Raw genomic sequence first — 16,278 nt, 5'->3', positions numbered from 1 at the left:
TAAAAATAGAAAATAAGTAAAAAGTAAAATACGGTATAACAATGTAAGTAATTAAAAAAAATACGTAAACTGATTAAAACATAACCTACGTATCATTGGTAAAATAACAATAAAAAGAATAGCATATTAAAAACAGAGATAACAACAGTCCTTACAAATAAATAAATGAATAAATACATATATTAATTAATAGATAGATAATAAAAAAAGACATAAGAAATTATCAAAGTCATGTAAAAGCCAGACTAAAAAGGTGGGTCTTGAGCCTCTTCTTAAAAACCTCTACAGTCTCTGCGGCCCTGAGGCTCTCCGGCAGGCCGTTCCACAGGTGAGGACCGTAATGATGGAACAAAGCCTCACCGTGTGTCTTGGTCCTCACCTTAGGGACAACCAAGAGGCCAGTGCCAGAGGACCTCAGGGGCCGCGAGGGTTCGTATTTTAAAATAACATCATTTAAATAAGAAGGCCGAAGACCATAAAAACATTTATAAACCATTAAAAGAACTTTAAAATCAATCCTGAAACGCACAGGGAGCCAATGCAGCGATTTTAAAATCGGTGTAATGTGTTCCCGCCCTCTGGTCCTCGTCAGAACTTGTGCCGCAGAGTTCTGCAATAGTTGTAGATTTGAGATTGACTTTTTGGGTAAACCAGAGAGCAGGGCATTACAATAATCTAAACGACTAAAAATAAAAGCATGCATCAGCACATCTGTGCTGGCAAGAGAGAGGAACGGGCGGACTCTGGCTGTAATGTCTGTTCTTGTCTTACAGACATAAAATAGAATGCAGGACACTCTGCAGGTTCAAACTATTAAACTTTTATTCCTCCGTTGCTCTCTGACATACTTCCAGTTCCAGTCATTCATCAATTACTTCTTCGTGCTCTTTCCACATCAGTCGCTTCATGCTCAACTTACCAGTGCCCTCTACTGGTAACATTACTCCACTTCTATCATTACATCTCCCCCTTCAAGTAACAGTTCTTTAGAAAACTCTTAGTGGAACAAATAACTTCCTGGTGTAACTGTTATTTTAATATCAACTCAATTGCCTTATAAAAATTCTAGGCTTCATATTCTTACATGATATTAAACATGCTTCCTTATTCTAGGCTTCAACTTATTACCTAAAATTAGCATTCTTCCTTTAACTTATTACCTTAGATTAACATTTTTCCTTTTCTCTTACCCTCCTTTTCTTTCAGAACAGCTCCAGCAAGAATGGCTTAACTAATTGAAACAGATGCTGAAATACCTCAACAAAGAAAGCATACATATTTCAGAGATTACTAATCTTCTCTACTAAAGTCCGAAATCACCAATCTAGTCTGACTGGGGCTTTACTCACTCTGCCTGAGCGAGTGACGGTACCTTTCCCTGGGGAAGTTGTAAGAGTTTGTTGCTTTTCCCCTTCCTGCGTGTCTTCTAGAATGTGCTGGTTGGTGGTCTCACTGACAGGTTTAGGTGGTGATGGGATGAACTGCAGGTTTCTTCTGTTACTTCTGTAGCGCTCTCCTTGTTCTGTTTCCACGACGTAGGACCTTGAAGTGGAGCTAGAACTGTGAACCACAGCAGACGTTGTCCATCCTTTCTGTCCGTCCAGTTTGGTGAGCACTGGGTCTCCCGGCTGCAGTGGACGTAAAAGTCTTACTCCATTTCTGCTATTGTCGTAGTGAGCTTGCTTTTGCTTGGCAGCTGCATCTGCCTGTCGGATCTCCTCCTCTGTGGGCCATCCCGGTTTCAGGTTGTCCTGCAAGGTGGGTAGCGTTATTCGTATTTTATGGCCCATCAGCAGTTCCGCTGGACTATCTGTGGAGGAGGAAGGTGTCGCTCTGTGCGACATTAAGGCAAGAAGTGGGTCATCCTGACTCAAAATGGTTTTAGCTGTCTGAACTGCCCGCTCAGCCTGACCATTACTCTGTGGGTAGTGAGGGCTTGACGTGACATGAACAAAGTCATATTCCTGACTAAACTCTCTCATCTCTGCAGAAACTAGCTGGGGTCCATTATCGCTCATCAGCACCTCCGGGATGCCAAAACGTGCAAATGTGGCTTTCAGCTTAGCTACAACCTGACTGCTGGTAGTTGTGGGCAGGTTCAGTATTTCAAGATATCTGGAGTAATAGTCTGATACCACTAAATAGTGTTTCTTCCTAAACTCCAACAAATCTATGGCAACCTTTTGCCACGGCCTTGATGGGAGCTCACTAGGCATCAATGGCTCTTTCTCTGCAAACATTTGTTTTCCCTACAGCAGTGGTTCCCAAACTGGGGGGAGGTATTGCAGGGGGGGCGCGGTGGAGTTTTATTTTCATACTTTATTGACAAACAACATAATACAATAACAATGGGAATGTCTCAGGGGGAATTGAAATGTGTACATATTGCAGAAAAATATAAGAAATAAAAAAAAAAGTATATAAATATATACATATACAAAATAAGACAAAAAGAATTATTATTTAAAAAATCTTTGGGGTTTAAAATTTTTTAAATCTTTCAAAAATTAAATTAGTTCGAATTGCTTTTTGGTTTAGCAGATGTTTGATAATGGTACATTACTGATTGATTTCACTCAAAAACTGCTGGAATTTAGGTTTGGAGTTTGACCATTTGGCTTTATGGATATGGAATTTTGCCAAAAATAAAAACAATTGTGTAATGAAGATACAATCTTTGTCTACTTTGACATTAAGGTAACCCAGAATAATGTCTTTATCTAAAAATGTAACAGTTTGTTTAGTTATATTTCCAATATAGTTTCCCACTTCAATCCAAACTTATTTGTATGACTGCAGTCCACAAACACATGATAAATAGTTTCCTCCTGAGTTCCACAGAATGAACAAAACAGGTCCATGTCCAGAATAAATCTACTCAAAGTCTTTTTTGGTAGGATATATACAATGCAATACTTTGAAGGACACCTCTTTTATTTTGTTATTTAGACAGTATTTATTGCTAATAGTCCAAGCATATGTCCATTTTATGTCCACAAATTTGGATTCCCAATAAAACCTCCCAGCAGGTAAGTTTGTTGTATGTAAAAGATTTCTTATTTGCTTATTGGAAACTGAATTAACACAAATATCCACATTGTCCAAAAACATTGTCTGGGTTCTTAATTAACTTGTGTTATAAATCCCTTTAAACAGTTGAAGTAGACTGGTTGGAACGACATCTAACACTATTGCATATTCTCTGGGTGGAACAGGAATACCGAATTTTAAAAGAAATTCTTCATGCGTCAGAAAATGTCCATGAGAATAGAAAAGTTGTCTGATTAAAACAATATCATTATCATACCATCTAGAAAAAAAGTGATTTATTCTTGTATTTTACATTACTGATGTTCCAAATAAAACAAGTTGTTGGAGAAAATTTATGTTTACAAAGGAGTTTCCAGGCCAGCAGAGCTTCTTTGTAAAAGTTTGAAAGTTTTGTGGGTAATTCTTCTATTTTATAATTACATTTTAGCAAGAATTTAATGCCTCCCATTGTGTCAAATATATATTTGGGAAATGCTTTCCAGATATTGTCTTCCCCTTTCAATAAATTACTTAACCACTTTATTTTAAAAGAGTTGTTTAAAGTTTCAAAGGTTAATACATCAATGCCCCCATGTTTTTTGGTGTTACACAAAACAAATTTTGCTTAAGTAATTTGTTCCTCCAAATAAAATCAAATAATGTTTTGTTTAATAGGTTACAGATGTGTTTTGGCATTTCTAAAGACAGAGACACATATACAGATCTAGAGATTCCTTCAGCTTTAGATAACAGAATTCTACCATTCAGAGAAAGATCTCTCATTAACCACATGTTATAAGGCGCGGTGGAGTTTCGAAACAAAGGATTTGTATGTTTGTGTCAGTGTGGGGGGGCTCGAAAATATTCTAATTTTCAGAAAGGGGGGCCCTGCAGAAAAAGTTTGGGAACCACTGCCCTACAGAATGCACACTGTTGCACCGTTGTCACAATCTCCTCAGACATTCTGGGCCACCACACCGACTGATTAGCTCTTTCTCTGCATTTAACCAAGCCTTGATGTCCATCATGTAGTCTCCTCAATATAATCCCTCTCATTTCTGTGGGAACAACAATGCGCCTGTCTCTGATGACTAACCCATCGACCTCTGACAGTTCTCCTCTGACATGATAAAATTCCCTGATCAACTCTGGTACCATGTCAACATACTCAGGCCACCCATTTCTGATGAAACCTATGACTGCCTGTAGTTGACTGTCATTTTCTGTGTGTTGTCTTAACTCTGTCATCCTGTATGTTGTGGCTGGGACCTGACTCATGACGACCTCAATGTGTGTTGCCACATCTTCATGTTGTGTTTCTATATTATGTAATTAATAATTTGTTCCACTAAGAGTTTTCTAAAACACTATTGCTAGAAGGGGGATATTTAATGTTAGAAATCACCAGTAGAGGGCACTGGTCAGTTGAGCATGAAGCGACTGATGTGGAAAGAGCGCGAAGATAGTTGATGAATGACTGGAACTGGAATGTATGTCAGAAAGCAACGGAGGAATAAAAGTTTATTATGTTTAGTATTTGTAATTTTCAAAATTAAGGTTTCAATTCAATTAATGTTTCCATTGTAAAAATGTGGTGATATGAAATTGGTTTCTTGGCAAATTCTTTTTTTTTTTAACTTGTTCTGTCCAACAGCTGAGAAAACAGATTAGAGCCGAAGGCGTTTAGTGTTGGACAGGTTTTACTATCACAAAAAGAGGTTATACAACTTCAAGAAACCAGAGTGTAGATTTGTATAAACCCCTTTTTGTTGTATTATTTTTTATTTATTAGTTACATTTAGTGTGTGTGGGGAGGGGGAGTGGAAGAATGTGTGTGTGTGTGTGGGGGGGGGGGGGGGTGGAAGAGAGTAAAGGGAAGACAGGTGGAGAAAGTGGGGATTTGAATAAGTTATTATTTTAAGCTGTGTAACAATTATACCAGATCTGCTGGAAAGACAAGTATTACATCAAAAGTGAAATTCTGACATGAAGATGAGCGGAAAATATCTGTCCATCAATACACTGTGGGTTAGGAGGAGGGATGACGCAGACAGGGAGCAGTGTGCACGTGCACGTGGGGGTGGAGATACATGCATGCTGCCAAAGTGAACCGTATGTTCATAAGGGGAACCAGATCCTCCCCAGCCCGACATGACAGACCAGGAGAGGGGAGGAGAGACCCCCAGGCCAGGAGCCCCCCCGGCATCGGGACCCAAGCAGCCCGGGAGGAGGGGATCGCCCAGCCAGGCGCAGAGAAGGCCCCCCTTCAGGGGCCCCCCCGGCGCCCGAAGGCATAGGCGAACCCGGCTTCTGGGCCCCCCAGGCCACAGGACAGGAGCGCTTAGCCGTTCCAGGCGGCCTCCATGGGGGCCACTGGGCGCCAGACACCGAGACAAGGGCCAAGGTTTCTTGGCAAATTCTTCCAATGCCCTTTTGTAAGAAAATTTGTTTTTGAAAGTTGTTTTACTAGTTCGGATTTTAAAATAATATTCTGCGTGAGAACACCACGCCATTGAAAAATATCCTTGCCATTGTTATTGTTGTTGACTGTCTGATGTGTCTAAACTTTTGCATACTAAGGTTGATTGTTCTTGATATTTTCTGGAAGTGGTTTTCGAAAGTAAGGGAGGGGTCAAGAATCACTCCAAGATATTTACGTTCTTGAACTAGTTTAGTTCGTCTTGGTTCCCCAATAATATTTGAGTTAGCGTATCGGTTCTGTTGTTTGGAGGATATCATGCATATGCTTTTTGGTGTTTAGAAGGAAACATGACATTGGGAGACAGTCTTGGACTTGTACCATTGCTGAGGTAAGAATACGGCCAGCTTCATGTCAGGTTTATGCAGGCATAAATACTACTATTACTGTCATCTGCATACATTTGTATATGGATGTTTTTGCTTACTTCTGGAACTCGATGGACCTCCAATCCTCTGCAGAGGGCACTGCCATAAAGACCTCCACCAGCCCGTCCAGATGGCAGTTTCTACTTCGGGATGATTGTGGCAAATGTTGAGACACCATGACGGCAACTGCTGCCTGTGGTCCTGTGAAAGACTCTAATGAAATAAAGCTATATGTAATCAATTATTTACTAGAAAATTATTGTTCTCAATAGTTCATTTGTTTTTAATATTGGGAATCTTTGCAGGAGATACATGTACTGAAGCTGGTTAGAATTAAGTTAAAAAAAAGGTCTGTTTCAACAAACTTATTGATGCCCAAAATATGGAGATTTATCCTGATATCCTTAATTAATCAATATCTCATGTAATATTCATCCATCATCTTTACCCGTTTGATCCTGATTAAGTCACACGATTTAAAGAAATGTATTCTTTATTAATGTACAATAATACTGATTCAGTAAAACACATTTTTTTCTTTCTTGATAATTTACTTTTCAGTTATGTAAACCGATGATAACATATTTGATATTAAACAGAAAGTTTCAATTAATGTCTTGAAGGTAAAGAGGCTGATAGTTAGAAAAAACCACTGACAGCTGCAGTCAGAACAGTGACTTTCAGAGTAAACTATACCCATGTATATGATATTACTTTTGACACACTCAAGAATGAATGTTTTACTAAATATGAGTTATTTTCACGGTTCATTTTCCTACCCAAAAGTTAGATGCTTCAATCTCTGAGACACCGCCTTAGCTCCTTGTGCGTGCCGCCCATTTCATGACATCAACATGACATCAACTCATGACATCGAGTCGGCCTCAGCACCATGTCTGTGTTTTGAAAGTTGTTCTGCATTAATTTGGTTTTGGAAGATTTGTTGTTTTATTAAAGATCATGTTTAGAAAACAAACAACATCCAAACCTTTGCCATTACGGACTTTCAGATTGTGTTTATAGTTACCTATAACTGCTTGCTCCACAGTGAAAGTGTGACTTGATGAACCTACACTCATCAGATCTTGGTTAGGTAGACCATGTGACCATCGCCAAAGGTTTTTATGGCCCATTTTCTTTCATACACGACAAAACTGTACGTTTGCATAAATTGAGGGTAAACTTTGCTTTTGGAGAAGCACATTTGCATGGAGAAGAACTCACAGTGGAGGAAGCGGCACTTCTATGTGGAGCCCCGCCCACACCAAAAGCATATAAAAATGTTCATGTGAAGGGCGGAGCTCGACTTTAAGTTAACACTTTATCTGCTCAACTGTTTTAGAAACCTCCAACTCTAACCATTTACGACATTCATGTTTTATTTTTGGATCTATACTTCTGAGATCTATGAAATCTTTAAAGAGTTTCCTTTTTACAAACGAGATCCAAATAATCAAACATCGTAATCAAAAAATACATGAATTACATGAGAAAAAAAAGTTTTAAGAAATCCTAAGCCAGATGGTTGTTTCAGTCCTATTTCTTCATAAAATTTTCTCAATAAATAACTTCTTGAAAACAAATAAGAAAAAAAAACACACCGCAGCTTAAACAGAACATGAGAATGAATTCGCTAATTTATAAAATATCGTATCCATGGTGACTACATTATTTTTGTATATAGAATTGAATAGACTAGAATCCATTTGTTCTATGCTGTTCTATTCTGTAAAAGTTTGGAATGAATTTGCTTTCTGACAAACTCTTGGTTGCCACGGCGACTGGAACTTATTTTGGTTTAAAGAATCAGTTCTCACAATCCTTATTTTGTGCTCAGACTTCGCTGAAGACGGTACAAAAGCGACTTGAGAGATTTATTTGCTGAGTTTTGATTCAGACCTGAAAGGTGAGTTTAGAGCTTTCTTCTTTTTTTACTTTTCTTTATGAACGCGGTCGTTTCTGTGCATTCAGCTCAGATAATGCTAGATACATTTTGTCGTTATCTTGATAATCTTAACTTTACATATCAGGTTGTACATCAATAAGTTCAAGAGCTTTTATTGATCGGTTTTTGCCAAACCTTTTTAAAGGACGTGGCTGTAGAGAAGAAGGTGACGTTTGCCTTTTTATATCGATGAAAACAGTTGTTAAAAATAAGAAACATTTGCTGATTCTGGACTTTTCATCTGTTATACATGCCATTCTTTCCAGATGTTTCCAGTTCCTCCTCATCTCCAGGACCACAACTACTGCAGAAGGCCACAGCAGAAGGTAAATAGACATCTGCTGTTGAGAAAAAGAGCAGAAATGATGCTATATGTTACTAATCTAGTCCCAGAATCTCCATGTTATTGATTGGATCTCACTGTAAGTTAGTGCATGTTAGATCTTTAGGATTTGTCTGTAAGACCAGCTGTGTTTGAATGACTGTAGGTTGAAAAGGTCCATGAAAGATGATTGTCTCATTTCTCAGCACAGGTTTAAGTAAATCAGGTTGTGCTTCTGCGTCTTGATTGGAAGCAGCTCTGACCTTTGACCTTCTCTAGTTCAATGTTCTGCTGGTCTCAAAAATGGACCATTTGTCTCAAATTCCAGAGATCCGATTGTTTAGACGAGATTCCCAGACCCTCTGATGTCCAGGCCTGTCTTTGGTGTTTCTCTGAGATCTTTGTGTTTGTGCTTCAGAGACGGTGGCAGCAGCAGGACAGCAGCTCAGGAAGTAGAGACGAACCTCCAGACAGACGGCCGCGTCTGACTGCCGCTGCTGCACAGCCAGATGTGAGCATGCCAGATGTTTGTGGAAGAGTTCCTATGCTTTAAAAAGAAACAGAACACACACCTCCACCTGCTGCAGGTGTGGTAGAGGTAAAGATGAAGGGTTTTCTGACTCCTCCTCTGTCTGTCAAAGGGTCCGCCTCCAGTCTTCCAGGCTCCTCCCCGACCATCTGACTCTGTTCCATGGGACATTCAGGCGCTTCTTAATGGGTGGGGCTCTCCATACAGCCCGGAGATGTAACACACCCACACACACACACCTAGACACGGACACACACACACAAACTCACTTTTTACATTATCCTTAATTTTCTTAAATAACCTCTGTTTTTCTGAGTCTTTTAGGAGAAGGAATACGACATTTACCGGTAAGTCTTTTTTACTTTTAGTCATTTAAGTTTTTCTTTTAAAAAAAAACTTAAAAAAATGGAAAAAACTCACAAAGAACAAAAAAAGTTTTCTGTCTTCTACATATTTCATTTTCTTTTAGAAGTTTTTTTTAATGTATTTTATTTATTTTATAGTTTTCCTTATTTATTTCGATTTTATTTTTATAAAAGGTTTTAGTTTGTAAATTACCTTTCATTCTTAAAAAAGTAAGTATTTTTTCACTAGTTTATATTTTAGTTTCCTCCTTTTCTCAATAGGAACTTTTCTTTTACAAAATAATAATGACTTTTTCAAACTATTTTTTCTCCAGTTTTTCCTTTTGAGCAGCAGAAACACAAACCTGTTTCTAGAAATCTGTAAGTTCACTTCTCTTTTATTTTTAGCAAACTTGTGCAAAATTAAATGACAAAAAGAACAAAAATGACCAATTCTTTTTTAAACTAATAGGATCTTCTTCAGGATGAAGGTGAGTCAAACTTGAACACAGATTAATTACAGAATAACATCTCTGTTTTTTCAAATGTTTTATTATTTGTTATTCATGACTAACATGAGCTTTTTTAACTATTTGTTGTTTATGTTTACTGTTTGGAATGAGACTAACCGAGTCATGTAAGTAGAAAAACTCTTTATTTCAACCTTTTGATTGTAAATGTTTAGCTTTTATTTTGAAACGGTTTTGCTGTTATTGTGTTGATGATCATTAAGGAGATATTTTGTGATTTTTTTTTCTCCTTGGTGTTGGTGAAGAGAACACCAACACTGAGCGTTAAAAGAGAAGCTGCAGATATGACTTCATCTCAGAAACGGCAGCCTTTATTTTGAAATCCCTACAGACACAAAAACGCAGCAAGTTCCATGTTTCTAATGACTGAGAGTTTTGTTTCGGTCCCTAAAGGCCTCATCAGTCAGAGCCTGGATGCCAGTCATGGTGAGCTCCAGTCTGTAGAACCGCCGTTCTATTTCTGCTTCAAGATTGTAAAACAGAGACGACTTTTCCTTTTCTAACTTGTTCTCCATTTTCACAGGTCTGAGGCTCCAGCAGAACAGAGCAGAGCAGCTGGAGTCTGATTGTGTTCAGAGGAGCAGCGTTCTTCAGGATGACCAGCATCTGTGTCTGGAAGTGGACTGTTCTAGTTCCTCTTGACAACATCTTCATCCTCCTCCTCCTTCATCCTTCACGCCGTCCTTCAGCTGTTCAAATTCAAACAGATCCAAAGGAAAGTAGCAGTAAAAGCGCATTTTCAGCCCTAAAAAACACAGAGAATAAAATGTATTTTTCTGTTTCTGCTTCAGATCAATGTTGGAAACTGAGAGTGAAGCAGGAGATCATCCTTCACAGGAGGCTGAGTTTGGTGACAAACTGAACTTTGACCACAAATAGGTCTTAGTTTCAGATGCTTCACATACAAAGTAAAGATCTTTGGTTTCCAGCAGTTTTCTGACCACGAACGTCCTGAAACTTTGTGTTTGTCACAAAGCTTTCCTTCCAGCCCAGCAGATGGTGAGTTCCTCTCATTCATGGTTCTTTGCAGCTCCAGACCTTCCTCAGCCCTCAGTCTGGATCCACATGCTCCAACACAGCAAACCTGGACAAACATGTCAGCAGCACAAACCAAACGTCTCAGTGAATGAATCAAATCATTACAGATGCACGTTTCTGTTTCCTGTAGGACAGGCGGATCCTGTAAAGAAGTCATGGTGGGAGACAGGCTTATCACCACAACTTCACAAGACGAGGAGAGAAGATGCTGAGATGTTTGGAACCAACCCAAAGGAAACGGGAAACCCAACTACGGATGGGCAGCCTAATTCCGGATCTTCTGCAGCTTCAGCAATGACCAAAAATTAGACAAATTTTACAAGTAAGAACCAACATTTTTATGTGGAACACGACACCAGGACTCAGTGCTCTTTACAGGAAATGAAAGTTTAAAAAAAATGATGTTCATGTTTTCCAGGAGGCTAAGATCTGCACCTGTTGGAGTTCCCCAAACCACCACTAGAGGGACGTCTGCAGCTGCCACGGGCAGAAGTTCCTCATGAGGACATGTCCTTCAGAGAACACGGAGTGTGGACGTCCTGTTAAATCCCCACGGCTTCCCCTGAAAGAACAACCAGGATGCTGACGAGAAGCGACGCCACCAGCTCCATGATGACACCTTCAGCGCCTCAGAGCCGCGCTACTTCATGTCAAAGCAGAAGGCAGACATTGTTCCATCAACAGTTCTGAAGAACTCTTCTGGCTCAGAGGAACCACCACACTGCAGACCAGCAGACCCTCTTTTTGTGCTGAAAGGACGTTTTCGGTTCTGTTTGGTTGTTTCAAATGAGTCTATAAAAAGCTGTAAAAATACGGTTTTGAGTGAAGTTTTCATTTTTCAATCTTCTGTCCAGCAGAGAGAAAAACTGTTTGAGTCAGTTTTACTAGAACTAGTTTGAAATGGACTTTTATTTTTTCTTAAAGTGTGTTTGAATACATTTCATTGATGTTAAAACTGTATCTTTAGTGTTTCTGCTGTCAGCTTTTAGTGCAGCTTCATGTTCTGCTCTGATTCTTTATTTAAAACTTTATGATGGAACAAACGTTTTAAAAATGTAAAAAAGAAAATGCAAAAACTGTATTCTAGTTAATTAGTTGATATTTAATGCGATATTGATGTTACTATAATGTGTTTTTCAGTTTTATTGATATAAAGTGTATTTTTGTTTTGTTTCAATTGTGACCAGTTTTTACAGACTACAGGCTTCCTGACTTGCGTAAACTGGAATCACATGAAGTAGCTACACAACACATGAACACAATGTAACACAATGGGTCAAAGCGTCATCTAAACAGCAGGTCCACCATTAAAATGTGTCATTTTTACATTCAGTTAATATTTAATAACAATTACTATCAGTTAGCAGATTAATTTACTAGTTTCCTTATGTACTTTCATTCACTTCAGTCATTTTTGTGATACACTACAGTAAAAAGATGCCATTAATGAAAAGTAAAATATTTAGACTTAATATTTTTTAGCTTACGTTCAAAACAGATTTTTTTGTTTTTCAAAACAAATTAATTACTAAAAAACTTCCTTATATAAATATGTTCAATAATGTCTTAAACAAACAAAGTTTATAATTTACATACAACAGAAATCTTATAGAAAAATAATACTGAAAGGGCAGTCAATTCTAGAAATTGAACTAATTTAACATTATTGCTTCTTTAACTTCAATAGGCAGCTGGATGGCTCAGTTTTCAATTCAATTCAATTTTATTTGTATTCTGGGTCTCTATGTGCCTTCAAAATACAAGTTTGTGTCAGGAAGGACATCTGGCATAAAACCTTTTTCAAATCACATGTGTATCAGTGGTTTCAGTTAAAGTTGATTCGCTGTGGCAACCTAACAGAATGAGCTGAAAGTTAAAATTTACTTTCAACACCACTGAAATAATTTTTCCAGAGAGTAACGACAGAACAGAGAGGGGGTTGATGCAGCAGCAGATCTGAATCTGCTTTCTGTGGTTTGATTGAGAGGAAATGTTAATGACAGACGATTAGACTTCCTGCAGCTGTGTGTGTGTTTGAGCTCTGCAGCCTTCACACTGTTAGCTGTTGGTTCATACAAACTGAGCTCCAAAGATCCTTTCAGGAAGGATCTCCTCACATTATCAGCAGGTTTTCAGATGAAGGACATAGCATAGATTGATAATATCCAGGGTTTAGACAGAAATGTTGTTTTTCTCAATCATACCATGACTGTTATGAAATTATGTTCTCATGAAAAAGGCTAAAAGAACACAAACCACACAACCACAGAAACACAAACTGCTGAACAACACCTGTTTATCCTCTTCATGTCTGTGTGACAGATTTCATCTTTTGGAAACTGCATCAACTCACACCTTTCTACCCAACAAATAAAATGAGTTTTAAAACAATAAAAATTAACTGCTGAAGTGAAAGAAATTCTAATTTTAAACATTTTATATTGATCAGCTTCCATAATTGCAAGTGTGATTTTTTCTACTTTTCCTTAAAAAAGCATTTAAAGGTTTTCACAGAGTTGTAAAGCATTTCAAATACATTCCCTTTATTTTCATACATTTAGTGAAGACTAAGCACAGCTAATTGATGATTTTTATTCTAGTTTACTCTAATCATTTGTTATTTTAATGTACATTTGTTATGTTTTAATGTAAAGCACTTTGTGTTGTACTTTTATATGAAAAGTGCTTTATAAATAAAGTTTGATTCGATTTGATTTGATTTTTCTGTGGTATGTTTTATTACTTGTGTTCTCTCACCCTCAAATACGTTTGCTGTTTTTATACAATAAAAATGTGTAAGATACCTTTTTAAAATAATAAAATAAAATCTAATTAAGCAAAACTTTAGAGGCTTCAGGCTTTAGAGTCTCTGCGGTTTCTTCCACAAAAAACGAATACTGCTTTGGAATGATCAATAAAGCTCAGTCTTTCATTTTAAATATATTTGTATTCAAAGATTTACAGTGATCCCAGGCTTTGAAAAAAAAAAACAATACTTTAAACGTCATTTCTCTGCTAAATCTGTATCAATTTGACAGTAGTTTGTTCCTTCACTCCAGAACAGGTTAATCAAATAGACAGCACTGACATCTTGTGGTTAGTTGGTGGTACTACATGCAATTCAGAAGACTTAATATTTGACAAATGTATACAGTGATCCCTCGCTATAACACGGTTTACTTTTCACGGTTTCGCTACTTCACGGATTTGCAGCGTGCATTGTGTTCTGCATTCTGATTGGCTAAAAGGCCACTCTGCTTCTTCTCTACCTGTGCGTCAATAACGTTGCAGTTTAATATGTACACGTACGTAAAACAGCTTGCCAAATTTACATTATGTACTAGCAAATTCTCTTGATGTTGGCATGTCGGTGTATAAGGATGTTTTTGCGAAGAAGAAAAAAGAGCGACACCAACTGCCGATCACTATGTTCTTCTCCCGAACAAACACACCTGCAGCTGCACCGCGGGCTTTAAAAGAAGAAAAATCTGCAGAGCGGAGTCAGGATGCAGCGGCTCAGTCTGAATTTAGAGCAGTTAAATACACCCGCAGTGGCGGTTCTACACCAACTTACTCCCTGGGCGAGTAACCCCACAGCCCCCCCCCCCCCGCACATATACATATACACATATACAAAATTTGACAACATCCTGTTGTTTTCCCTATCAATTTTCTATATTCGTATTACAGGGGGGTTATACTCAGTCACACAGGGGGCCTAAATTAAAAACACGCTTAAGGTTTTGGGCCGAAGAAGATAAACATTAACTGAACTACACACTAAAGCTAAACTTTTAAAACTTTTAAACTGAACTTTTTAACATAAATATGAATAAAAACAGGAACACAAGTTAACTTAAACCCTAAATAATTTTAATATTTTGCTCTCCATAGAAATATATTATATCAAAATTATACAAATATGAACATGCTGCAGAACAAAACAAAGAAAGCCTGGAAATATTAATAAGAAATTACATATCAAATAATTCCATTTTTTTTTTTTTTTGCTCTTTTATCATTTTTTAGAGCATTTCTTTTAGAGCTGGACTCCTGCTTCATTTTTAGCAATAATTTCTTAATGTGTGATGTCCTGTGTGTGTCTTTGTGAAACATATCAGAGGGATTAGATCTAAAAAAAAACTTATTGTGATTAATATGTTTATGTCTTATAAAACATTAAAGACTAAATCATAGAATTCATCAGTGGGATTACTACAAAAATATTTGGCATTTCCCTAAATTTGTGCAACACCAACAGTAGAAATCCTCCAAAAAAAACTCAATCCATTAAAAATGGTCTGCACCCACCACCCCTGTTATGGTTTCTGTTTCTTTGCCCTTGTGGTTTGTTTCCTTTTTGTTCTGGCATGTTTTGAGTTTAACTTCCTGTTTTATTTTGTAGGGTTTCCTGTTTTGTTTTTGTTGTGAGTTTTACTTTGGTTCCCCATCCTTCCTGATTGTGTTCACCTGTGTCTCGGTTGTCTGTATGTATTTAAGTCTTGTCATTCCCTTCTAGTCCCTTGTTAGTCTGCTCTCCCCGTTTCGAGTGTTTCGAGCTTCTAGCCTGCCGTCTGCAGTGGTTTTGGTTTTGTGTCCTTAGTTTTGTTTATTAAAGCCCCCGTTCCCCTGCAACCTCCTGCCTCCTCTCGCTCTCTGCGCCTGGGTGCTTCCTCCCTTCTCCTCCCGTAACAACCCCTCCCCCTCCCCTTCCCTCTGACACAGGCGGCTCCGTCTCTATGACGGGAGGCGCAGTTGCGGCTCAGAGTTGATTGTCAGATAGAAAAAGACTCCCAATCACCTGTTAGTGTGATTCAGCCCCCGGCGAGTTGCGCTCCCCTCTCGGGTTTTTTGACTTATGTTCCAAAGACTACCGCAAAGAGGTGTGGCCGCAAGCGTCTTGCAGCAGAGGGCGGTGCTCACGTGCGCGTCGGGTCTGCTGTGTCGGAGCAAGTAATTGTGGGAAATAATCCCCATTGCCTGCTTTTGTCAAAATTGGGTTTTTCAGGTATTTCATCTTTTTCTTTTTTTTTGCACCATAAATGTGAAGAGGAAACCAGATGAAGACATTCTTAACAGTCTGATGTGTAAATCTAAAAATGTTAAGTGTCAGCAGCTGAAGCAATTTCAAATTAAAAGCGCAAAGCCTCCTCCTCGAATATAGTAGCACATTATATGTAACGCAGGGCACGGCAAATGCCGCCCCCTACGAGGTGCCGCCCTGGGCGACCGCCCACATCGCCCATATCAAAAACCGCCACTGTACACCCGAGTCACTATTTGTGCGACTGTACTTTGTATTTTTTCATAATCATCATTTTATATTTTCTCCCGTTTAATCCAATTACGCGGGTCGTGGTGGGCGGGGCTAATCTCCGCGATTTGACGCCTTCTGTTCACATTGATGATTAAAATTATTATTTGACAGTACAGAACAGAAGTTATTTGTTAAAAAACGTTTCTAAAGTACTTTGATTTGTGAAACAAATGCTTGAGCCTATGGTTTGTTCTTTCTTTTCAATGTATAATAGAGTATTTAATTGTATCATAATTGAAAAAAAAATAGAGGTTTCTACTTCACGGTTTTTGACTATCACGGGCTCTTTCTGGAACGTATAACCCCCGCGAAAAACAAAGGTTTACTGTATAGATATATATATATTAATGTAACATTAGGCACTCAACAAATGACA

General features: G+C 38.2%; 1 protein-coding gene across 26 annotated transcripts in view; it reads left to right on the top strand.

The window, feature by feature from the left end:
* LOC110016961 (uncharacterized) overlaps positions 1–11,398 on the top strand; it is a 43,282-nt gene extending 31,884 nt beyond the window's left edge. For 2 of the 26 annotated variants that reach the window (XR_013650536.1, XR_013650538.1), the window contains 2 exons: positions 10,071–10,907; positions 11,004–11,398. Coding sequence is in view for 23 of the 26 variants with exons in the window: in XM_078934461.1 (XP_078790587.1) it covers positions 8,089–8,148; positions 8,563–8,655; positions 8,786–8,889; positions 8,998–9,020; positions 9,353–9,398; positions 9,490–9,508; positions 9,641–9,654; positions 9,941–9,973; positions 10,071–10,113 (435 nt within the window). In the remaining 3 variants the exon portion in view is untranslated. Of the gene's footprint in view, positions 1–7,653; positions 7,784–8,088; positions 8,149–8,562; positions 8,656–8,785; positions 9,021–9,352; positions 9,399–9,489; positions 9,509–9,640; positions 9,655–9,792; positions 9,974–10,070; positions 10,908–11,003 lie in introns of those variants that run through there. The other 24 variants (XM_078934461.1, XM_078934454.1, XM_078934458.1 and 21 more) reach the window with 24 other exon arrangements.
* Positions 11,399–16,278: the final 4,880 nt, after the last annotated feature.

Source organism: Oryzias latipes, chromosome 17 (genome assembly GCF_053564925.1).
Source record: "Oryzias latipes strain Hd-rR chromosome 17, Olatipes_Hd-rR_3.1".
Classification (NCBI taxonomy): Eukaryota; Metazoa; Chordata; class Actinopteri; order Beloniformes; family Adrianichthyidae; genus Oryzias; species Oryzias latipes.
Note: the sequence above shows the minus strand (reverse complement) of the source record. Positions and strands in the feature narration are given on the sequence as shown.